We start from the raw sequence: 24,450 nt of genomic DNA, 5'->3' as shown, positions 1-24,450 counted from the left end.
AATAAGGCCGTAAGCTATAGCAAGGTTTCTGCGAACATCTTCAAACAGCCTAGGACAGCCTTAATTGTTTGTTCAAGGTCATTTTGCACGGAATCGCTGTAAGAACACTAAATTGCACTTCGCCAATTTATCTCAGGTTGAAATTCGGCTCTCTCTTAATCAGATAAGAAAAATTCAATGTTCAAAATTTTGAAGAGTAAAGGTGTGTCCAAACATAGTCGACAGGCTGTCGCATCGCGTCGATCGACGATGTGAATCTATGTTGCCGAGCCAGTGTGGACGGTTCAGTCGACATCGATCGACGGCCGGTCGACTATGTGTGGACACACCTTCAATAACTTCATCTCATTCCGTTCTTCCAACGGAGATGAATTGGAGAAGAGATAGCAAAAGAGATAGCCAGCGGCGACAGTATGTTGAAAACACCAGTTCCCAACGGATCACTGAAGTTAAGCGACGTTGCGCGTGGTTAGTATCCGGGTGGGTGACCATCTGGGCAACCGCTTGACAAATGTCTTTCTCCACTTGGCCACTTTCAGCAAAATTAATTTTATGAGACTTCGATTAATTTTATGACTTGACTTGTACTCGAACCACCAACCTCCACATTCGAAGGCCACCGCGCTAACGACTACACCACTGAGGTCGGTTTTATAAGTAAATACCTACATTACTAAGTAAATACCTACATTAATTTCTCTATTGTCAACACCTATCTTAATCTCTATTGACAACGAAGCCACGTGCTCTTATTAGAATGATTGTAGCAATTCCAGCAAATTGTCTTTTGTTTGTTTGAAGTGTGTAATAACAAATGTTTTTTCTACGAGTGCCCTCTTGAAAAATTACGTACCAAATAATTTATAATCTTTTTTTTTTGTAGGGAAGAAATAGCCGCTCCGTAGGGTATGTATTTTTTAGACTTTATGGTAGGATTCTCACAGATTATTACAGAGGGTGTACACGGGACTGTAGGTACATTAGTTTGCTAGTTTGTATGACAAGTAAGTTGGGCCGCGCTCAAGACAGCCAAACCCAGGGTATGCTTCCCGCTTTACTCACCTCTCCAACGCCTTCCAAAAACCTCAGCACGGTCATAGACACAGGACCAGAATGGGCCACCAAGGGAGTCAGCAGTGTAAGTAGCGCCGTGCTCAAGAAGCCCAAACCCAGGGTATGCTTCCCGCCGAACTTCTGAGAGAGGATGCCACCTGGAATGTGAGTGAGTGTGTAAACTATCCTAAACATGTATGGCTAACACCTAGGTCCCTAAGGATGATTGTCTCTGGCTCAGTTTGTCGAACAATTTGGCCAAAGAAGAAAAGCATGTACCATAATCACGAACGAAAAGTTTTATAGCTTCTCAAAGCTGTGTCAATTAATAAAAGTATAATGGTACCTCATAAAAAAGTACCTATGGCAATAAAAATTATTGTAATAGAAAGTAAAAAGCGTAGGCAGGGTATGCTTCCCGCTTTACTCACCTCTCCAACGCCTTCCAAAAACCTCAGCACGGTCATAGACACAGGACCAGAATGGGCAATCAGGGGAGTCAGCAGGGTAAATATCGCCGTGCTCAAGAAACCCAAACCCAGGGTATGCTTCCCGCCGAACTTCTGAGAGAGGATGCCACCCGGTATGTGGGTGAGTATGTAGCCGTAGTAGAAGGCCGACAGAATGACGCCCTGTGTAAATTGTATATAAAAAAAAAGAAATTAATAAAGTATGGAGTAGGTAACCTACCTATTTTAATTTTCAATAAAACTTTGTGTACTGAACATATGTCGCCCAACATTGCTTGGGAGTTTTAAAATAAAGTTAATAAACAAAATTAATTTTTGCCACAACTTCAACCCCCCATAAAAATGCGAAAATTGGATGTCACAAATAAATATGTAGATAGGTATTAGGTAGGTACTGATAATAATGGGATCCCCTAAGTTTTCCTTTTTAGGTGAACTCTTTTTCACCCTCGGATTAATAAAATTGGAAGTGCTTTGGTTCTGAACCGAAACACAGAGTAACCTAAACTAACATACCTAACATTTCTTAACTCCTGATAAATGGTCAACAAAACGAATAAAAAATATTATTAAGTTTTATTCCCTCTCTCTCTCTTCCTCCCTCTCACTCCCTTTCCCTCTTTTTAGCCCGTCCTTCCTTTATTATTACGATAGTAATAAAAAAAGGTATCAGGGACGGGCTATTGTATTCGCTTCGGTGTCAGTCCGTCCTTCCTTTATTAAATTACAATAGTAATAATAAAAGGTATAGGGACGGACTTTTGTATTCGCTTCGGTGTCGTCTGTCTGACCACATAGAAGGACTTATCCAAACCTGGTCGACCTATATATCAAATTAAAGGTCTTTTGACCAGGAACACGAAAGTGGTGGTTCAAATTGTATCCAGAAAACCAAAAACTGGGTTTTGGGGGATTTTTTCACATTTTCTCACACAAATGAGCTCTGATCTTGAAATTTGTCGCGATGACCTATGAACTTAAAGCGAGAAAGTTTTAGATAACACTTCAGTTGATAATTTAAGACCGGTTTTAGCGTCACCTATGTTAAGTTACGCCGAGCAAGGCCAATAAATGGATGGGTGACTTGAAGGAAAAAAGGGAGAACGGGCTCTAGTCTTGATTTTAAATCATTACATGTAAGTACACACTTACACACAGCAATATTGACTTGGATTCTGTGCTTTTTGGCCCTTGTGGCTAGTTCGCTAGTTGACATCAGCTATCTATACTTGGATTCTGTGCTTTTTGGCCCTTGTGGCTAGTTCGCTAGTTGACATCAGCTATCTATACTTTATCACAGCATAGGTACTTAACAGTATACATAATAGGTTAGGTACCTACATTACTAATTTTACCAGTCTTCCCTTCTTATTTACCTACTATGTAGCTAATAGGTACAGAATTATTTTTTCCTCAAGGAATAGCCATATCATAGGTAGGTAAAGACTACAGAAGTTTCTATGAATTTCCAATTGTCTACACTGTCTTTCCTTGTATATTACAGACAAATCTGGATAAAAGGTTTGACCGGTTCCATCACTTACTGACCAAAAACTTTGTAGCAGTCCCATCATTTATTGACCAAAAACATCCTTATCAAGGTCACTAGCTCTAGGTACAACTGAGATCTTAAACTTAATAAAACCTTATAAAAATCGGTAGGTAAAACGTCCTTGTAAAAAAAAAAGAGATTTCTAGTTAAATACAAGAGAGATCTTAAGATTCTCAAGTTGGATAAAACCATAATATGAGTAGAAGAGTAGATCGTAAAAGCTTAACCCTCTAGGTACAACTGAGATCTTAAACTTAATAAAACCTTATAAAAATCGGTAGGTAAAACGTCCTTGTAAAAAAAAAAAGAGATTTCTAGTTAAATACAAGAGAGATCTCAAGATTCTCAAGTTGGATAAAACCATAATATGAGTAGAAGAGTAGATCGTAGAAGCTTAACCCATCCTCTAGGGCTGTTTGCCGCTCTAGCTAAGCCTCGGAGTGAGCTTTTTGTGTATGGATATGGAGTAAAGCTGAAAACGTTAGATAAAAACCATAGGAAATTCGACACTCACAAGCGTCGTGTAGGTTTTGCTGACAACAGTGTGATTTCCATTGGCATTAGGAAAACAAGACTCTGTGTTGACAAAGTCGTGTTTGGTCGTCTTGACGTTTCTGACCATTTCCGTGATGGCGGTGGCTAGGCAAGATCTCATCATGAGGGCCAAAGTGACTCCCATACAGCCCATAATCCCCAGGACATAGCGAGCTGGCAGAATACCTGAAATTAAAAAGAAAAGAAGTCTGTCAGACCGTCTGAGCGTGAGTGGCCGATGGCATTAGGAAAACAAGACTCTGTGTTGACAAAGTCGTGTTTGGTCGTCTTGACGTTTCTGACCATTTCCGTGATGGCGGTGGCTAGACAAGATCTCATCATGAGGGCCAAAGTGACTCCCATACAGCCCATAAGTCCCAGGACATAGCGAGCTGGCAGAATACCTGAAATTAAAAAGAAAAAAGTCTGTCAGACCGTCTGAGCGTGAGTGGCCGGCATAAGAATAGAGCTGAAAGACACAAAAGGCTGGGCTGAAGTAAGTGGTGTAAGAAAGTGGGAAGGTCCGTTCCCACTTGTCTTTCGGAAAAAATCGTGTCGTGCGTAAGTGGGAATACTCTCATTAAATTACGTTGCCTACAAGGACATTTTGTGTTCACGGGAAAAAATCGTGTCGTGTCTAGAGGGAAGACAGACGGAACGTGTGTGGCGGAAAAAGTAAGTTAATAAAGTTTCACAGCGCTACATAAGAGATATTCCATAGAAAATAGGTACCTCAAATTAATTAAATAAATAAAGTAAATGATTTACCTGCAAATAATTTGCTTATCATGGTCTCACTTTTTTAGTAAAATTGGTCGTCTAGAAATTTGACCATAGACCGAAGTTGTCCAGAAAAATGTGTTTTCCAAGATAAAATCCGAACAAGACTACTGTTCAACGGGTATCATTTTTACATTATTTTAAAGCATACTAGCCGAAATCCGTCGGATGCTAGTAAATCCTTAAGGCATGGCCGTTCATGTCACTCTTCCGTTTTTAAAAACTCCTCCTTTTGGGATCACTAAAAACTCTTTTTTGGATAATTAAAAACTCTTTTCTAGATTAGTAAAATATCCTTTTTGGATGATTAAAAATTCTCCCATTAGTTAAATCTCCCATTAAGTCTTTGGTGAAATCCACCATTAGTCTTCCTCATAGGAAGGACTTCGATCTGATGTACCTATTAAAATAGAGGTGGGTGTCTAGCACGGTACCTGTCTAACCTGCTTATTTAAGAGAAAGAGATCTTTTTTTTTATTTTTTTATTATATGTACCTATTAAAATAGAGGTGGGTGTCTAGCACGGTACCTGTCTAACCTGCTTATTTAAGAGAAAGAGATCTTTTTTTTTATTTTTATTATTTTTTTTTTTTGTACAAACGTAGTAATAGCTTTATTTTACAACAATTATGTACATTAAATAAATACAAAATAAAGATCAGACAAAGAATAACATGAATTGCCAGGTAGGCAAAAACTTTTCGTCTCCTGAGCTTAATGCTTCTTCGTTGTGCATTGCTTCACTCACTATCAGGTACGCCTCTCAGGTCTACCACACACAACATCAGGTAGACCTGACAGACGGACCTGTTCAGGCGTACCTGTCAGGTCTACCTGATAATGGATTCCCGGCCTTAGATCACAGTCTTTAGGATTCGCCTTCGCTATTCAGCATCTAATGGTAAGTTTATTCTACCTTCTGCTGCGTTCCAATTCTCTCCTTATTTTTTTTCTTGTTGGATTTTTTCAGTCCTTCCTGTCCCCCTGAGTTTATTGCTTCTCTCAATGACTCTTCTTCCATTGTTGATCAGTTTACAGTCTTTAGCATCCACCTTCACCATTCATTAGCTAATGGTCAGTTCATTCCTCTTCTGGCTCCGTTCCAATTCTCTCCTATTCTTCCTTCCTGGATTTCTCTCCTATCTCCATTTATTCCTGAGTTCATTGCTTCTTTGAATGACTATGCTGCCATTGTTCATCCACAGTCTTTAGTTCATTCATAGTCCTTCATGACTCTTCTTCCATTGTTGATCAGTTTACAGTCTTTAGCATCCACCTTCACCATTCATTAGCTAATGGTCAGTTCATTCCTCTTCTTGCTCCGTTCCAATTCTCTCCTATTCTTCCTTCTTGGATTTCTCTCCCATCTCCATTTTTTCCTGAGTTTATTGCTTCTTTGAATGACTAATCTGCCATTGTTCATCCACAGTCTTTAGTTCATTCATAGTCCTTCTTCCTTCATTAGCTGTTATTGCTTCTCTCAATGACTCTTCTTCCATTGTTGATCAGTTTACAGTCTTTAGCATCCACCTTCACCATTCATTAGCTAATGGTCACTTCATTCCTCTTCTTGCTCCGTTCCAATTCTCTCCTATTCTTCCTTCCTGGATTTCTCTCCCATCTCCATTTTTTCCTGAGTTTATTGCTTCTTTAAATGACTATTCTGCCATTGTTCATCCACAGTCTTTAGTTCATTCACAGTCCTTGTTCCTTCATTAGCTAATGGTAAGTTCATTTCGCTTCTTGCTCCGTTCCAATTCTTGTCGATCGTTGATTTCAACATCCACGCTTTTCTCGTCGCTACTCTCGTTCCAATATTGCACCTCACCAGATCCAAACAGCACGAAGAATACGTTCGATATGACCAGAGCCAGGAACATGATCCAGAAGACGACCCGCCATTCCGACAGCGTTTTCTGAGGAGAGAAAAGAGAGTTAAGAGGTGTTAACTTAAGAGAGGTACCTAATATTGAGCTTTTGCAAATATTTCGAGGTGCTAAGCACCGGCCTAAAGAATTGAAAAAAAAAGTCCAGAGATTTGATAGAGGGAACTGTAACTATTGATCGGTCTTATGGTACTGAAATCGAAGAGGAGAAAATGATGGAAAAAAGACAGCCGTTCCGAGAACGAACCTTATCTGTTAAAGATCGGACCGGGTGGGAATCGAACCCGTGACTTAGCTCTTACAAGGTAGACGCATCACCTTCCAAGCTAACTAGGCTGGCCAAAATATTGATGCCAAAACACACTGGCCCAGGAGGCGGTGAAAGACATGATGAGACCAGAACACAAGGTGGCCAGCACCGAACCCAGCTGGACGCCTGAAAGTAATGTAAAAAGAAGGTTAATTTTACTACAAATATGCAAGTACTTTTAGTTCCACAGTAGGTAGTGAAATTCCAGTACTGAAAAGGGCTGTTCTTCATATCAACAACTAAAGAGAGCAGCAACATACTGACATGATTGGCTACACCGACAAGACCTTGCCTTTAGATCCTGATGATGAGTGAAATTGCTAGGTCTTTTGATTTAGGTCTACCGATGCCACCTGAAAATTCAAGCCTATGAAAACAATGGAGACCTCTCACACTGGCCAGTTGCGCGACTTGGGTCTCCCAGAGTGTGAGAGATCTGTATCTACATATACGATAAAACGTTAGATAAAACCATAGGAAACTCCGCGCCACTAAAAGGTGCGCAACTAAGCTCCAAAGTTCCAATGTGCGGCAGGCCTGATAAGCGAGAAAACCAAGGCAGATAATTTATTATGTACTTACCAGCAAATACTAAGGCACTTATGAAGCTTCGTTCGGAATTGAAAAAAAAAGTCCAGAGATTTGATAGAGGGAACTGTAACTATTGATCGGTCTTATGGTACTGAAATCGAAGAGGAGAAAATGGCTGGCTTTCTTCTGTCCTAACGTGAGTGTACCTAGTCAAAGTGAAAGACACTTACATTCTGAGTTAGAAATCCCACCGTCAGCGGCGCTACCATCCCGGACACACAGCCAAGGCCATTACTCAGCGCCATAATAGTGCCGCTAAAGTTCGGGCTCAGATCGATCGGGTTGATACTTATAATCTGCCGTTTTTTTTTTTTTTTTTTTTGCTTTTCTGAACAGATTAATATAATGGCTAATGGCTGGCTTTCTTCTGTCCTAACGTGAGTGTACCTAGTCAAAGTGAAAGACACTTACATTCTGAGTTAGAAATCCGACCGTCAGGGGCGCTACCATCCCGGACACACAGCCAAGGCCATTACTCAGCGCCATAATGGTGCCGCTAAAGTTCGGGCTCAGATCGATCGGGTTGACGCGTATGCTGGCGTAGCAGAAGCCCATGAAGGCCATACCGATGGTGAAGAAGATGGCAACCATGGAGGTGTTACAACCCACGTAGGAGGCGGCCAGAGCCCCTACACCTGGCAACACGGCGCCTGAGGGAAGAAAATAATAAAGGAATTGAATTTAATTTTACTGCCTCGGTGTTGTAGTGGTCAAGACGCTTGTGTGGTAAACAGGAGGTTCAATCCCAGCCGAGGTATGGTTTTTTATCTTCAAAATAATTTGAGAATTTGACCACAACATTAGTACCTACATCATACATATTGAATTTTATTCTTCTTCGCCTTTTCCCATGTTCATGATGGTCGGCCGTTTGTCGTCGGCCTCTCAACAGGCTTTAGAGTGATCGCTTTGAGGCCAACTGGTTTTGGCTAAACAAAATTTTCCGAGTGGGATGCCCTTCGCACTCAATTTTTTCCATTCATATAGTGTGAGGAAATTTGGGCTAGTCTTCTCCCTGTTTATAGTCCCCTAGCTAGACGCTGATCTACTCTATGTTTATAGTCCCTCAGCCAGACTTACATATTTAATTTTATTGATCACAAATAATACATAAAAGATATCATGTAGGCGCGACCGACCTACTAGCTAGAGTTAAAGCGCCTTTCGAAAAAAAAGGTAGGTACATAGGTAAATGGTTATCCAGGATTGTAGGGAAAAAAGGATTATCCAGAAGAAATTGATATACCTACTTACCTATTTTTTTTCAAGAGGTTTGATAGAGAGGTCTGTTGCACCAGAAGTCTTGACGTCCCGAAATCGAAGGGAGAAGGAGGACAGGATAGGAGAAAGACGGACTTTCCAAGAACGAACCTTATCTGTTCAGGATTACGTTCGTCCCGGACGGAAATCAAACCCGCGATTTAGCGCTTACAAGGCAGATATGTTACCTTCCAAGCTACTAGGCTGGCTGATTTATTTTATGTCGTTGTTAAGAATCGCGACACCTCGGTTATGAGTACAAAGCTTCAGCAATACCCGATAATGCAATGCCTTAACATTTAACTCTGGAATGCCCCTCAATTGGAACTATAACAAGTTTTGATGACTACCAAAAACCCAACACTTACCCAAAGTAGCGAACACTTTTCTCACATTGGTGCGGCTCAGGATATCTCGGGCAATGAAAAAGTCCGCCAGAGCACTGCTAGACATTGACACGAGCCACATAATCAGAAATGGAAGAGCAGAAAGGACTCCGTTCTGGAAAACAAATCAGTTCTGAATTTGAATCTGAAGATTTGATTTTTTAGCTTTATTTTCAAAGAGGTTCGACAGAGGGAACTGTAACTGCTAAGGTCTTATCGTCCCGAAATCCAACAGAGAAGGAAGACAGGATGGGAGAAAGCCAGACGTTCCGAGAAAAAACCTTATCCGTTCAGGATAAAATCTGCCCCGGGCGGGAATCGAACCCACGGGCTAGCGCTTACAAGACAGACGCACTACTGTTACCACTGAACATACCCCGCCCCGTAGTGACAGACGGTTCATATCTTACCTCCGCTACCGACAGTCCTATCACCTCACTCATATACTTGGGTAGGTCTGTAGAGATAAGGTAGAGACCGTAATCATGGCCCACTTCGGATATTATAAGAGACCATACCGGGAGGGAGTACAGAATTGCGGCCCACGGTGTTTTCAGATCCTGGAATTGAGATAGAAGGAGATGGTTTGGATAAAAATAACAGAGACACATGAATTTACAATCCTTGTTAAGAAATTCAACCCGGAGCTGCATTAGCATTATACGAAATGCAAAGTAGTGAAATGCGTTTCATGAAACCAAGAGACCATACCGGGAGGGAGTACAGAATTGCGGCCCACGGTGTTTTCAGATCCTGGAATTGAGATAGAAGGAGATGGTTTGGATAAACAGAGACACATGAATTTACAACAATCCTTGTTAAGAAATTCAACCCGGAGCTGCATTAGCATTATACGAAATGCAAAGTAGTGAAACGCGTTTCATGAAACGTTCACGAAACACGAAACCTATAGAGTTAACAGAGCAGTGCATACTGGTGAAACCGAGTTTCATAAAACTCAGAGTGCATTGGCATATGAAACACGTTCCACTCAGAAAAAGGACCTCCAAAGAACCTATTAAGCTCAAAATGTAAACATGCTTGCCAAAGTTGAATTAATTACAATTGAACAAATACCATAACAACTACCAGTGAAAGCCTCTCAGAAAGGCTCACAATGTGGTAAAGCAAAACAAAACCAAATAACTCCATAACTTATAAAACCTATTTGTAATCAAAAGTTCAACGCCACGGTTCAATCAACCTGTCAAAACACACAATGTGAAAACTTTCACCAAACTTTGTCATCCCGCGTGGTAGCGTGGTTTGACTCATTTGCAAGTTTGACAACAACCGCTGACAGAATTCTATGAAAAGGCTGGAAATGAGGAAGTTTTACACCTTTAACCGAATGTTACGTCGAATTAAACATTGGAAAGGTTCACAGGTTTTAAAATTAGAATTGTGTTTGTTTCTGAATGACATCTATAGGTTTCTATCTATGTACATATTGTACATAGGTAATTAGGCCTGTCACACATTGCAAGCATAGTCGCGCGACTTTTACTAGCTCGTATTGGTCGCCTGAAAATTCAAACCTATGAAAATGATAGAGACCTCTCACACTATCGACATAGGTCTCCTAGAGTGTAAGAGATCTGTATCTATTTCATAGGTTTGGATTTTTCAGGCGGCATCGCGCGACTCCGCGCTACTAAAAGGCGCGCAACTAAGCTCCTAAGTCCCAATATGTGGCAGGCCTCATAAGCGAGAGGACCAAAGCAGATAATTATGTACTTACCAGCAAATACTAAGGCAGTCATAAAGCTTCGTTCATTAGGAGGAGACCATTGTGCTAGAAGAGTACATAGCGCTGGGAATGTGGTACCCTGAAAATTATTAGAAGAAATACGTACTTATTTAAATATGATAATATTGATGTCAAATAAAACATTGCCCACTACAGTAAGTTAGAAACTCAATGTATAAAGGAAATATTTAGCAAGTACCTATAAGTATGTAGTTTTCTGACGCTACCTCCGCTCCGTAGCTTTAACGTAACTCTGTATACCTTAGGAAAATTTGACATCTCCACCATTTTTTTATACGAATTTTATGGAGTTGTGGCATCTCCACTATTTTTACTAATAACTGCAGGGAGTCTTGACATCTCCACCATTTTTAATACGAATTTTATGGCATCTTCAACATTTCTGATAAGAGCTCATTTCTAGTAAGAGCATTCTGGTATTGAATAGTGTAGTTTCAAATTTTAAAATATACTCAATAGAAAAATCAAGGTAATCGTAGGTGCCCAAGTAGGTATTTCATTAATATTTCTTTGATGTTTGCCTGTTAAAACCTATCTATTTGTTGTTATACCTAGGTTATAGGTAGGTACTTCATACTATTTGCCACCGCTTATTGTGAAGGACAAAAATTGTTCAATGCTACCTGGGTAGGTAGTGCAGGTACCTATCACAAACCAGTACCAATGTCAAATATTTCAAAGGGAAAAAGGTCGATGATTGCTATTGTAAAAAATTTCTTGACCCCGCCGGGAATCGAACCCGGGTCTCCCGCGTGCAAGGCGAGCGCAGTGACCACTACGCCATGGGAGCTGACGATGATTGCTATTGAGCTTTCACTTTTCTTTTTGCCCTAACCAAGACAAGATTAAAAGTGTAGATACTATAATGGTACTTTCAAGAGTTTGAAATTTATAGGGGATTTCAGCGCTTGTTCCTTGTTGTAATATTTTAATAGAGTAATCACTATTTTGTACACCAAGGGTGGGGTGGTAGAGAATGCCATAGGCATTAACCCCACCCTTGGTCAAACTTTATTTATTTTATTAATTGGTGAAGAAGATGGCAACCATGGAGGTGTTACAACCCACGTAGGAGGCGGCCAGAGCCCCTACACCTGGCAACACGGCGCCTGAGGGTAGAAAATAATAAAGGAATTGAATTTTTACTGCCTCGGTGGTGTAGTGGTCAAGACGCTTGTGTGGTAAACAGGAGGTTCAATCCCAGCCGAGGTATGGTTTTTATCCTCAGAATAATTTGAGAATTTGACCACAATATTAGTACCTACATCATACATATTTAATTTTATTCTTCTTCGCCTTTTCCCATTTCAGATGGTCGGCCGTTTGTCGTCGGCCTCTCAACAGGCTTTAGAGTGATCGCTTTGAGGCCAACTGGTTTTGGCTAAACAAAATTTTCCGAGTGGGATGCCCTTCGCACTCAATTTTTTCTATTGATATAGCGTGAGGAAATTTGGGCTAGTCTTCTCCCTGTTTATAGTCTCCTAGCTAGACGCTGATCTACTCTATGTTTATCGTCCCTCAGCTACGATGTGAATCTATGTTGCCGAGCCAGTGTGGACGGTTCAGTCGACATCGATCGACGGCCGGTCGACTATGTGTGGACACACCTTCAGTAGCTTCATCTCATTCCGTTCTTCCAACAGAGATGAATTGGAGAAGAGATAGCAAAAGAGATAGCCAGCGGCGACAGTATGTTGAAAACACCAGTTGCCAACGGATCACTGAAGTTAAGTGACGTTGCGCGTGGTTAGTATCCGGGTGGGTGACCATCTGGGCAACCGCTTGACAAATGTCTTTCTCCACTTGGCCACTTTCAGCAAAATTAATTTTATGAGACTTCGATTAATTTGGGTGGGTGACCATCTGGGCAACCGCTTGACAAATGTCTTTCTCCACTTGGCCACTTTCAGCAAAATTAATTTTATGACACTCCGATTAATTTTATGACTTGACTTGTACTCGAACCACCAACCTCCACATTCGAAGGCCACCGCGCTAACGACTACACCACTGAGGTCCGTTTTATAAGTAAATACCTACATTACTAAGTAAATACCTACATTAATTTCTCTATTGTCAACACCTATCTTAATCTCTATTGACAACGAAGCCACACATTCGAAGGCCACCGCGCTAACGACTACACCACTGAGGTCGGTTTTATAAGTAAATACCTACATTACTAAGTAAATACCTACATTACTAAGTAAATACCTACATTAATTTCTCTATTGTCAACACCTATCTTAATCTCTATTGACAACGAAGCCACGTGCTCTTATTAGAATGATTGTAGCAATTCCAGCAAATTGTCTTTTGTTTGTTTGAAGTGTGTAATAACAAATGTTTTCTACGAGTGCCCTCTTGAAAAATTACGTAGCAAATAATTTATACGCTTTTTTTTGTAGGGAAGAAATAGCCGCTACGTACGGTATGTAATTTTTAGACTTTATGGTAGGATTCTCACAGATTATTACAGAGGGTGTACACGGTACATTAGTTTGCTAGTTTGTATGACAAGTCTAGTTTGAACGAGTTAACTTGAGAAGAAATTTACGGTCTTCAGTGATTTACAGGGGAACAGGTGTACGTTCTATCGCCGCTGGCTGACTTCCATCATTAATAACCTTCATATGTGCTATCAGAAAGGCTTGCTGTAAGTGAATGAGCGACATACTGGGGAAAAATAACCCGCTTGATCTCCCACACGAAGAAAAAAAAAATGTAATTAATAACTGATGAGTCCATTTTCCATTACCTTAAGGTCGTTAGTAAAATTTCGATCTTCAATGACCTAGTAACTAGTAAGATAGACAGTAATAAATATCTTTGCTACTGTATTTGCTTGTTAAATAGAATAGAACACATCTCACTCGGTTCAAGTTTAACTCTCGAATTAAGAAATTGGATTTACTGACTCTTTTAAAAATCAACCACTGAGTTTATACTCACTCTGTGGCCCCCGGCCTAGTAAGAGTTCCAAGGGGTAAGTTGGGCCGCGCTCAAGACAGCCAAACCCAGGGTATGCTTTCCGCTTTACTCACCTCTCCAACGCCTTCCAAAAACCTCAGCACGGTCATAGACACAGGACCAGAATGGGCCACCAAGGGAGTCAGCAGTGTAAGTAGCGCCGTGCTCAAGAAACCCAAACCCAGGGTATGCTTCCCGCCGAACTTCTGAGAGAGGATGCCACCTGGAATGTGAGTGAGTGTGTAGCCGTAGTAGAAGGACGACAGAATGACGCCCTGTGTTCGCTCGTCCCAGTCGAATTTGGCATCCTGCAACATGAAAAGGCGAGAATAATCTTGTAAAATGTTTTCAAAGCATTTTTTTTAAAAGAGGTTTGATAGAGGGTACTGCAACTTCTCAGGGTCTTATAGTCCCGAAATCGAAGAGGATAGGATAGGCGTGTTCACTGAAACTTGGCCTGACGTACATACTATCTACCGTGAGTTCAGATCGAGCATATTTGTAACGTGGAAAATAATTATTGTAGACACACAGCAAGACTGATTTGGATTCTGTGGTTTTTGGCACTTAGTGGCAAGTTGACATCAGCTATGTTTTATCACAGCATACCTACACCTAGTACCGTACCTATTTTATCAGCCTTCCCTTCTAGTATTCCTAACAGGTAATAGATACAGACTTACAGAATCAATAACGTCTTGGTTCATTTTGCTAATAAAAGTGTATTGTTCTGAACAATAACAATAATTAATATTTGTGTTATTGTTTTGAACAACAGGATTATTTTTTGTATTGTTGATTTGAACAACAACAGGAAAAATTGCGTTTTTGTTTGCAACTTTGTATTATTGTTTGAAACCACTATCTAATATTCTTCTTATCATTGGGAATGGGAATGTCAATTTGGTTAATACATATTAGTATCACTATCACGTGACACATATTATTAAGGATGCTACTTGAGAGAATACACGACAGGTACTAGGAAATTACTTCATTGTAATTACTTCAGTTTGAGTAGGAGTATGGCGCTGTGTACTAATTGTTATTGCGAATGAATAAGGCCGTAAGCTATAGCAAGGTTTCTGCGAACATCTTCAAACAGCCTAGGACAGCCTTAATTGTTTGTTCAAGGTCATTTTGCACGGAATCGCTGTAAGAAAACTAAATTGCACCGCCAATTTATCTCAGGTTGTAATTCGGCTCTCTCTTAATCAGATGAGAAAAATTCAATGTGCAAAATTTGAAGAGTAAAGGTGTGTCCAAACATAGTCGACAGGCTGTCGCGTAGCAAGGTTTCTGCGAACATCTTCAAACAGCCTAGGACAGCCTTAATTGTTTGTTCAAGGTCATTTTGCACGGAATCGCTGTAAGAACACTAAATTGCACTTCGCCAATTTATCTCAGGTTGAAATTCGGCTCTCTCTTAATCAGATAAGAAAAATTCAATGTTCAAAATTTTGAAGAGTAAAGGTGTGTCCAAACATAGTCGACAGGCTGTCGCATCGCGTCGATCGACGATGTGAATCTATGTTGCCGAGCCAGTGTGGACGGTTCAGTCGACATCGATCGACGGCCGGTCGACTATGTGTGGACACACCTTCAATAACTTCATCTCATTCCGTTCTTCCAACGGAGATGAATTGGAGAAGAGATAGCAAAAGAGATAGCCAGCGGCGACAGTATGTTGAAAACACCAGTTCCCAACGGATCACTGAAGTTAAGCTGAACTTTTTCATTAGAACGGAAAATGAAAATTGAATTTTCGACCTTTTACAGTTATTTTTTCGGAGTTTTGACCTCAGATTTGTATTCTTCACTACTTTTTACGTAGGAATCTACCATTTATTAATAATTTTTACCCATTTGCAACTGCTCCATTACCTCATTACTCATGAGTACCTACTTACTATCTACTTTATGTATATAGGTAATAGGTTCATACCTACGTGTATCTACTTACATACTATCTTAGGTAGGTACTGTCTAAGTCAGGGATCTCCAACCCGTCGATCGCCAGCTACCAGTAGCTCGCGAGAGGTTTTCTGGTAGTTCATAGGTCGTCGCGACAAATTTCAAACGACAAGTGTGAGAAAATGTGAAAAAAATCTCCCCGAAACCAGTTTTTTTTGGTTTTTTGGCTTTATGGTTTTCTGGACAAAATTTGAACCACCACTTTCGTGTTCCTGGTAAAAAGACCTTTAATTTGATATATAGGTCGACTAGGTTTCGATAAGTCCTTCTATGGGGTCAGACAGACTGAACATTACCTTAACACGAAACATACCCTCTAATATTCCCGAACCGTTCGTTCGGGAAAAAATCGTGTCGTGTGTAGTGGGAACACTCCCATTAAAATTACATTGCGTACAGGACATTCGGAAAAAAATCGGATGAATCTCACTTCAAGACACGAAACTGAGAACGGGCTTTTGGGTGATTAATTTTCACTTACCATTACCATCTTCAAGATAGTCGCCTCCCAACAAGGGCACCTTCTCACTTCCTACATCCTTCTTCCTGGTTCGCTTTCCCATGGTTTGCTACTCCGCACTAGTTCATATAATCATCTCACAATCCGGGGCAAGGGCACCTTCTCACTTCCTACATCCTTCTTCCTGGTTCGCTTTCCCATGGTTTGCTACTCCGCAGTAGTTCATATAGTCATCTCAGAATCCGGGAATTGGTGGATCGATACCTCGACACGAGGTGTCTATTTCCCATTCACCTGAGGAAAAAATATAATAACTTTAGTGATCATTGTTCTGTTATTATTACCTACTTTTCAGAGTTCAGATAAGTAGTACGAGTAGGAGTCATCTGTTATGTTAGGGAACTGTAACAACGGAGGTCTTATCCTAAAATGGAATGAAGAAGGAAGACAGGACAGGAGAAAATCAGCCGTTCCTAGAACGAACCTTCAGCCGTGAATTCCATCATTTGAAGAAGAAAAAAGTACAATAGGATTGAAAGGAGGTCCCCAGAATTCTAAATACAGGCCTGAAGTGGGGTCTTCGGTGTTGCTCTCATATGAAAATAGTTGGAATACCCTAAATATTTTAGAATTAGTATTTGATTCATTACTGGATGAATATCTTCCTGGAATGCTGGATATAACTATATAAGGTAATATGTTATGTAACTCAAAATTATTCCTAGTGAAGGCATGAGGTGTGATTTATGTAGATATTTATACTATTTTACAGATTATACTACTAAAATAGTGATAGTTAGTAGAAAGTAGGAAAGCAGGTACATACCTATTAGAAAGTTGTTACAAATAATATTACCACAATGCTTTAATCCTTTAATGTTTATCCCATTCTTGAAATAGCTCTCCACTCATATTTACCTAGTGGTGATGTCATAAGGTTTATAATAGAGTTCAAGCTGTATGAGTAACAATGTAGGTTGTAGGTATCTAAAGTGAAATAGAACCTTGTTTATACCTCTCAAATAGGACTGGAAAGTTCCTTTACCGTACATTTCTCGAGACCCGGCCCGCGGAAACTTTCGATCAGAATAAATTATCGAACCTCTGCAAAAAATTGAGCGACCTGACGCTAAAGGTAAAGTCCTGAGAACCACTATCTCCTTTTGAGATTTTTCCACGGTATACTTTATGTCCTGGATGGATCGATCTAATGACTTTCACACTTTGGATTTCATTTTCCGGGGGGTTTTCCCAAAATTTGAAACTCCCGTTATTTTATGTCCTGGATGGATCGATCTAATGACTTTCACACTTTGGATTTCATTTTCCGGGGGGTTTTCCCAAAATTTGAAACTCCCGTTACCCCAATTGGTGGGGAAGCACAGTGACAGTAATAATGGATTAAACCCTTCGTACTTGTGGCCTTCAGGTAGCACAATGCTTAACAAGCAGGACGATTTTACACTAGATCTAGTACCTAGTTAATGGGGAATTAGGCAGTAGTAATTTGCTACTGAAAAACTGATAAGAAAAAATTTGGACTAATATGTATGTCAGGATTGTCGGGAAATTCTGTCTAGTTTAGAACAAGAGGGCGTTAACTGACCTACATTACATCCGTTCAGAGGTGTAGACAGCTTTTTGGTGTACATATAATGGAATAAAAAATTTAGTGAAATTGTTGTTAGTTGCAGGAAGACTGCGGTAGTAAAGGGACTTTTCAGTCTCATTCTAGCGGGATATTCTTTTGTAAAATTATTTATTGATTTAGACTCTTTATTAGTTATAGGTAATTCAATCTCAATAATGTACTTACACAAATGCCTACAAGAAATTAAAAATAAAGGACAAAATTATTGCCTGGGGCAATCTCTACCATTCAACTCTGTGTACCCTTTATGCTAGTATTCTATATAATCTGTCAGTAGCCGAAAATAAAAATCAACGTCCGAGATTATTATTATTATTATTATTATTTTGCTGAATCATCACGTGGACCTGACGTGTAGGTACTTTGTGTGAAGTAAGAGTAGATAACACCTAACATAAATAAGGTGCCATTAAAAGATAATACCTACTGTGATACTCAACATATTATATGTAGGTATGATACATAAGCCGTATTTAAAATGTAGGTACTAGGTAGGTATCTCTTGTGTTTGTGTGGATTCAATCTTGCCTTTGACTGCACATGAGACACATGAATTTAATTTCTTATGTCATACATGACACACTGGGTTCCTGAGCTGAATACCTAAGCAAATTAGCGAATTCTAATACTTCCTTATGAGTCGCACTTCGTGCTCGGACCCACCCTGAGGGTGAGGGCTTCGCGTGTTCTCTACGCGGGGTTGTGTATACGGTCGCGCTTCGAGCTCCTGTGACTTCGCGGGGTGTGCATAAGATTGCGACAGTCAGCTCCCATGGCGTAGTGGTCACTGCGCTCGCCTTGCACGCGGGAGACCCGGGTTCCATTCCCGGCGGAGTCAAGAAATTGTATCATGCAAATAATTGATTCTTGGTGCACGCGGGAGACCCGGGTTCGATTCCCGGCGGGGTCAAGAAATTTGTATCATGCAAATGATTGATTCCGTGACTGCGTGTGCGGGGCCCACTCAGCCTCGTGAGGAAAATGAGTAGCTATGACATATAAATGCGCATAGCGACCGGTGCCAGCATGGGCGGGGCCCACTCAGCCTCGTGAGGAAAATGAGTAGCTATGACATATAAATGCGCATAGCGACCGGTGCCAGCATGATAGGTAACATTGGATTTTAGGATTATTGAGATATTGGGAAAATCATACAATGCTGCAGTGGATGAAAATTTGCAACAGCCCATGTTTGATACCCGCTGGTATGAGATACATTCGTCATCTGCATGATGACTGTTAGTCACCACCTTCTCACGGCTTTCACGAATGATTTCGTCAAGTACTATTTATAGATTAGGAGTAATTAATAGAACAGTTGCGCTTACATGCGTGACGTTTTAAAGTCATAGATAAGGAAAAATGAGGATCAATGGAATTTTTCTTTTTCTCCTACGACTTCTAGATCCCGAGATAAATCGATTTAAAAAATACCGGTAAATCGTGAACTTTGACGTCACGGCATACGCTCCCGTAGGTGATGACGTCATATCAAATATTAAATGTCCCGAGCAAAGCTCCCTCGCAGGCAACACATTAATGTGTTTGTGCGCATACGTTTCTGCGCATTTCTTTCTGCTCCTCCACAAGCGCGCTTGTATACTGGCGCTACCTAGCGAGGCAACTGCCTGAAGTCTGACGTCACACATCTTTGATCTTTTTCATTAGAACGGAAAATGAAAATTGAATTTTCGACCTTTTACAGTTTTTTCGGAGATTTGACCTCAGATTTGTATTTTTCACTACTTTTTACGTAGGAATCGACCTTTCATTAATAATTTTTACCCATTTGCAACTGCTCCATTACCTCATTACTCATGAGTACCTACTTACTATCTACTTTATGTCTATAGGTAATAGGTTCATACCTACGTGTATCTACTTACATACTATCTTAGGTACTTAGGTAGGTATAGGTACTGTCTAAGTCAGGGATCGCCAACCCGTCGATCGCCAGCTACCAGTAGCTCGCGAGAGGTTTTCTGGTAGTTCATAGGTTGTCGCGACAAATTTCAAGATCAGAGCTCATTTATGTGAGAAAATGTGAAAAAAATCCCCCAAAAAACAGTTTTTTTTTTTTTGGGCCCGTCCCTCCGGGGATTTTTTAGCCCGTAGTTTATTCGATCGTGATGAGAGAAAATCAGTACCTTTGTTCTGGACAAAATTTGCACCACCATTTTCGTGTTCTTGCTGGTAAAAAGACCTTTAATTTGATATATAGGTCGACTAGGTTTCGATAAGTCCTTCTATGGGGTCAGACAGACAGACCGACAGACGACACCGAAGCGAATACAATAGCCCGTCCCTATACCTTTTTACTTTCTATTACTACAGTATAGCGGAGCTATACTAGTAATGAAAGTATTGCAATCGGTCCAAATTTTCAAAATCGGGAAATGTGTGGAAATATCCGTTTTGGGGTCCCCTGATTCCAAAAAAGTGGTTTTTAGCCCATGGTCTGTACGTACGTACGTACGTACTACAGGTTTAAATGGGAAAAAGTAGAAAGTTGTGAACAAAATATCTCAAGAACGGTTTGTCGTAAAGCGATGAAATTTGGTATGCTATCCCGGTATGGTCCAAGAACGCGACTGTAACAATTTGGTAAAAATCGGACAGTCACCCATCCAGATATTAACCAAAGTAATTGTTACTAAACCCTCATTTCGTGGAAAATGTTGAAAAGGTTGTGAACAAAATATCTCAAGAACGGTTTGTAGTAGAGAAATGAATTCAAAAAAAAAGTTCAATTTTTGGACACTTTTTAATGATCCCTCATTACATGGGGAGTATTTTAAGATAGGAAATTTTCGACCAAAAATCGGCCGCCCTAGGCGGCTCAGGCTCGGAACTTAGAAAAATTTTCATTTTTTTTTTTTTTTTTCAAATACGTGTTTCGCAAATGTAATAGAAAGTCGTGTGATGTTCACACCAGATTTTTTCATTACTATTGTAATAATAAAGGAAGGACGGGCTAAAAATGTACGTCGTTACGTCGCAAATTTTTGTTTCCCATATCTATACTAAAGGTAGGTCGCCAAGGGTCTCCTAGTTATATCTGAATAGCTCGGGACCCATAAAAGCTTGGCGACCCCTGATGTAGGTTCATACCTACTTGCACATTACCTTAACATGAAACATACCCTCTAATATTCCCGAACCGTTCGTTCGGGAAAAAATCGTGTCGTGTGTAGTGGGAACACTCCCATTAAAATTACATTGCGTACAGGACATTCGGAAAAAAATCGGATGAATCTCACTTCAAGACACGAAACTGAGAACGGGCTTTTGGGTGATTAATTTTCACTTACCATCACCATCTTCAAGATATTCGCCTCCCAACAAGGGCACCTTCTCACTTCCTACATCCTTCTTCCTGGTTCGCTTTCCCATGGTTTGCTACTCCGCAGTAGTTCATATAGTCATCTCACAATCCGGGGATTGGTGGATCGATATCTCGACACGAGGTGTCTATTTCCCATTCACCTGAGGAAAAAATATAATAACTTTAGTGATCATTGTTCTGTTGTTATTACCTACTTTTCAGAGTTTATTAGATAAGTAGTACGAGTAGGAGCCATCTGGTTTGTTAGGGAACTGTAACAACGGAGGTCTTATCCCAAAATCGAACGGAGAAGGAAGACAGGACAGGAGAAAACCAGCCGTTCCGAAAAGTGAAACTCACGAACACCCGCTTTAAAAGAGACGAAACAAAAAAGTGAGAAGTTGTACAATATATTTCATTCTTATATGGAACTCAGAGTGCATTGGCATATGAAACACGTTCCACTCAGAAAAAGGACCTCCAAAGAACCTATTAAGCTCAAAATGTAAACATGCTTGAACATGCTTGCCAAAGTTGAATTACAATTGAACAAATAGTTCGGGAGTTCGAGCGTTTTTTTAAGGGGCCTTAAGCAATTCTCGAATGCATGATGACCAAAATCTAATGAGCTCATTTCTATTATGTGAAAAAATCTTCTAGTTAAAATTTAAAACTCATTTCGTTCAGTCATTTACCTTCCGTCTCTCCGCGGCACCAATACTATCAAGAAGATACTTCCTCTCCTTCTCGGAGATATACGGATGAGATTTGGGATCATTGAAGCAAAGGATACACCAGAATGCGAACCAGAGCACGGCTATGGCACCGAATATGTAAAACACGTTGGCCCAGGAGGCGGTGAAAGACATGATGAGACCCGAACAGAAGGTGGCCAGCACAGAACCCAGCTGAACGCCTGAAAGTAATATTAATTTGGTTAGGGTTAATTTTGTAAATATGCAAGTACCTTTAGTTAAAGTAGTGAAATTCCAGTACTGAAATGGCTTGTTCTTCATATCAACAACTGTCTGTTGCTGCTTGTTGACATTCCTGACCATTTCCGTGATGGCGATGGCTAGACAAGATCTCATCATGAGGGCCAAAGTGACTCCGATACAGCCCATAAGCCCCAGGACATAGCGAGCTGGCAGAATGCCTGAAATGAAAAAGAAAAAAGCCTGTCAGACCGTCTGAGCGTGAGTGGCCGGCATGAGAATAGAGCTGAAAGACACAAAAGGCTGGGTGGAAGAAAGTAGGAAGGCCTGGAACTTGTCGTTTGGAAGAAAATACCACTCAAATAACGCTATAAATCCCTAAAAAAGATATTACATAGAAAATATCTCAAAGGAAATAAATAAATTGAATGATTTACCTGCAAATAATTTGCTAATCATGTTTCACTTTTAGAAAATGATATTGTAATCTAGAACCATTGACCGAAGTTGTCCAGAAAAAAATGTGTTTTCCAAGATAAAATCCAAACAAGGCTACTGTTGTACGAGTATCATTTTTACATGGTTTAACATTTTCACTTAGGTAACGGCAAGGAAAAAGATATAATTATGTAGGTTTGGTAGGTAACTAGGGTTTTCCAAGTCTGTTTCAAAAAAATTTGGAGACCGATCACCGATGAAAAATGTTTTTTTTCGTGGAATCACAAATTGATTTTCGTTTAAAATGCAAAATATATAGACAAATAGACATGTATTTGAGTAAAACCGAAGTATTACATGGTTTAACATTTTCACTTAGGTAACGGCAAGGAAAAAGATATAATTATGTAGGTTTGGTAGGTAACTAGGGTTTTCCAAGTCCGTTTCAAAAAAAAATTGGAGACCGATCACCGATGAGAAATGTTTACGTCGAACATCCAAAAATATTTATCATTTTCTAGAAATTTTAGACTTAGTTCATAAATACCTACGGTTAAAATAACTGATTAATTTCGAATAAAAATAGGTAAGTAGGTAGGTAATTACTAATTAACTCTGGTTGCTATCTAGGTTTTTCGTGGAATCACAAATTGATTTTCGTTTAAAATGCAAAATATCTAGACAAATAGACATGTATTTGAGTAAAACCGAAGTGAAGTGCGTTAAAATCACTTGAAAATAATTACGTTCGTCTCAACGAACGTTCAAGCTAGATGTGTTATCTTCTGTTGATTTTAAAACCGTTTGGAACTTCTGTTGATTTTGGAACCGGTATTATAGGGACTATTTTTTCCCGAACTAAAATTTGCCTCGAAAGAAGATTCGAACTGAAATCTGATTTGTCTGATGACGATGGAGTACTGTGGTATTTTCAGACGTGCATACCTCTCTACACTCTATTATCTGTTGTCAATGAGAAATAATGAGGGAACAAGTGGTGACCCGAACCGCACATTGCTTACCCGAAGATTTACGGACGAAGTGAGCTTGAGTTATATGGATTTACCGAGTCCCAACTAGGGGGTTTTTTCCCCAAGAGGTTTGATAGAGAGAACTGTAACTGCTAAAGTCTTATCGTTCCGAAATCAAAGAGAGAAGGAAGGCAGGATAGGAGAAAGCCAGCCGTTCCAAGAACGAACAGTATCCCGAAGGTGGCCAGCACAGAACCCAGCTGAACGCCTGAAAGTAATATTAATTTGGTTAGGGTTAATTTTGTAAATATGCAAGTACCTTTATTTAAAGTAGCGAAATTCCAGTACTGAGATGGCTTGTTCTTCATATCAACAACTAAAGAGAGCAGCAACAGACAGACATGATTGGCTACACCGACAAGACCTTGCCTTTAGATCTTAATGATGAGTGAAATTGCTAGGATTTAGGCCTGCCAATGCCGCCTGAAAATTCAAACCTATGAAAATGATAGAGACCTCTCACACTATCGACATAGGTCTCCTAGAGTGTAAGAGATCTGTATCTATTTCATAGGTTTGGATTTTTCAGGCGGCATCGCGCGACTCCGCGCTACTAAAAGGCGCGCAACTAAGCTCCTAAGTCCCAATATGTGGCAGGCCTCATAAGCTGCTCTAAAGAGAGCAGCAACAGACAGACATGATTGGCTACACCGACAAGACCTTGCCTTTAGATCTTAATGATGAGTGAAATTGCTCGGTCTTTGGATTTAGGCCTGCCAATAACGCCTGAAAATTCAAACCTATGAAAATGATAGAGACCTCTCACACTATCGACATAGGTCTCCTAGAGTGTGAGAGATCTATATCTATTTCATAGATTTGGATTTTCAGGCGGCATCGGCATCGCGCGACTCTGCGCTACTAAAAGGCGCGCACCTAAGCTCCTAAGTCTTAATATGTGGCAGGCCGAGAGGACCAAAGCAGATAATTATGTACTTACCAGCAAATACTAAGGCGGTCATAAAGCTTCGTTCATTAGGAGGAGACCATTGTGCTAGAAGAGTACATAGCGCTGGGAATGTGGTACCCTGAAAATTATTAGAAGAAATACGTACTTATGTAAATATGATAAT

At 40.2% G+C, this 24,450-nt stretch overlaps 2 protein-coding genes and 2 long non-coding RNA genes across 4 annotated transcripts in view; 1 reads left to right on the top strand and 3 right to left on the bottom strand.

The window, feature by feature from the left end:
* The window catches only part of LOC103506924 (sialin-like), a 157,283-nt gene extending 152,774 nt beyond the window's left edge, over window positions 1-4,509 (bottom strand). Inside the window, exons 1-2 of the mRNA XM_026821721.1 lie at window positions 4,378-4,509; window positions 3,590-3,795 (exon numbers count right to left, since the gene is read on the bottom strand). Coding sequence (XP_026677522.1) covers window positions 3,590-3,795; window positions 4,378-4,399 — 228 coding nt within the window. The 5' untranslated portion in view covers window positions 4,400-4,509. The remainder of the gene's footprint in view (window positions 1-3,589; window positions 3,796-4,377) is intronic.
* A 1,210-nt stretch (window positions 4,510-5,719) lies between these two features.
* Window positions 5,720-24,450, bottom strand: LOC108252102 (putative inorganic phosphate cotransporter). The gene is made up of 6 exons (XM_026821822.1): window positions 24,318-24,450; window positions 21,669-21,889; window positions 9,233-9,382; window positions 8,805-8,937; window positions 7,588-7,826; window positions 5,720-6,305 (listed from the first exon to the last, which is right to left on the bottom strand). The coding sequence occupies exons 1-6, from the start codon at window positions 24,337-24,339 to the stop codon at window positions 6,105-6,107; spliced, it is 966 nt and encodes a 321-aa protein (XP_026677623.1). The 5' UTR covers window positions 24,340-24,450; the 3' UTR covers window positions 5,720-6,104.
* On the top strand, window positions 15,555-17,063 carry LOC113466459. Its single transcript, XR_003390848.1, has 2 exons — window positions 15,555-15,752; window positions 16,353-17,063. It is a non-coding gene; the product is annotated as an uncharacterized LOC113466459 (long non-coding RNA).
* LOC113466450 lies at window positions 22,017-22,698 on the bottom strand. The gene is made up of 2 exons (XR_003390841.1): window positions 22,346-22,698; window positions 22,017-22,129 (listed from the first exon to the last, which is right to left on the bottom strand). It is a non-coding gene; the product is annotated as an uncharacterized LOC113466450 (long non-coding RNA).

The sequence above is a fragment of the Diaphorina citri genome, unplaced genomic scaffold, assembly GCF_000475195.1.
Source record: "Diaphorina citri unplaced genomic scaffold, Diaci psyllid genome assembly version 1.1 scaffold13, whole genome shotgun sequence".
Classification (NCBI taxonomy): domain Eukaryota; kingdom Metazoa; phylum Arthropoda; class Insecta; order Hemiptera; family Psyllidae; genus Diaphorina; species Diaphorina citri.
Note: the sequence above shows the minus strand (reverse complement) of the source record. Positions and strands in the feature narration are given on the sequence as shown.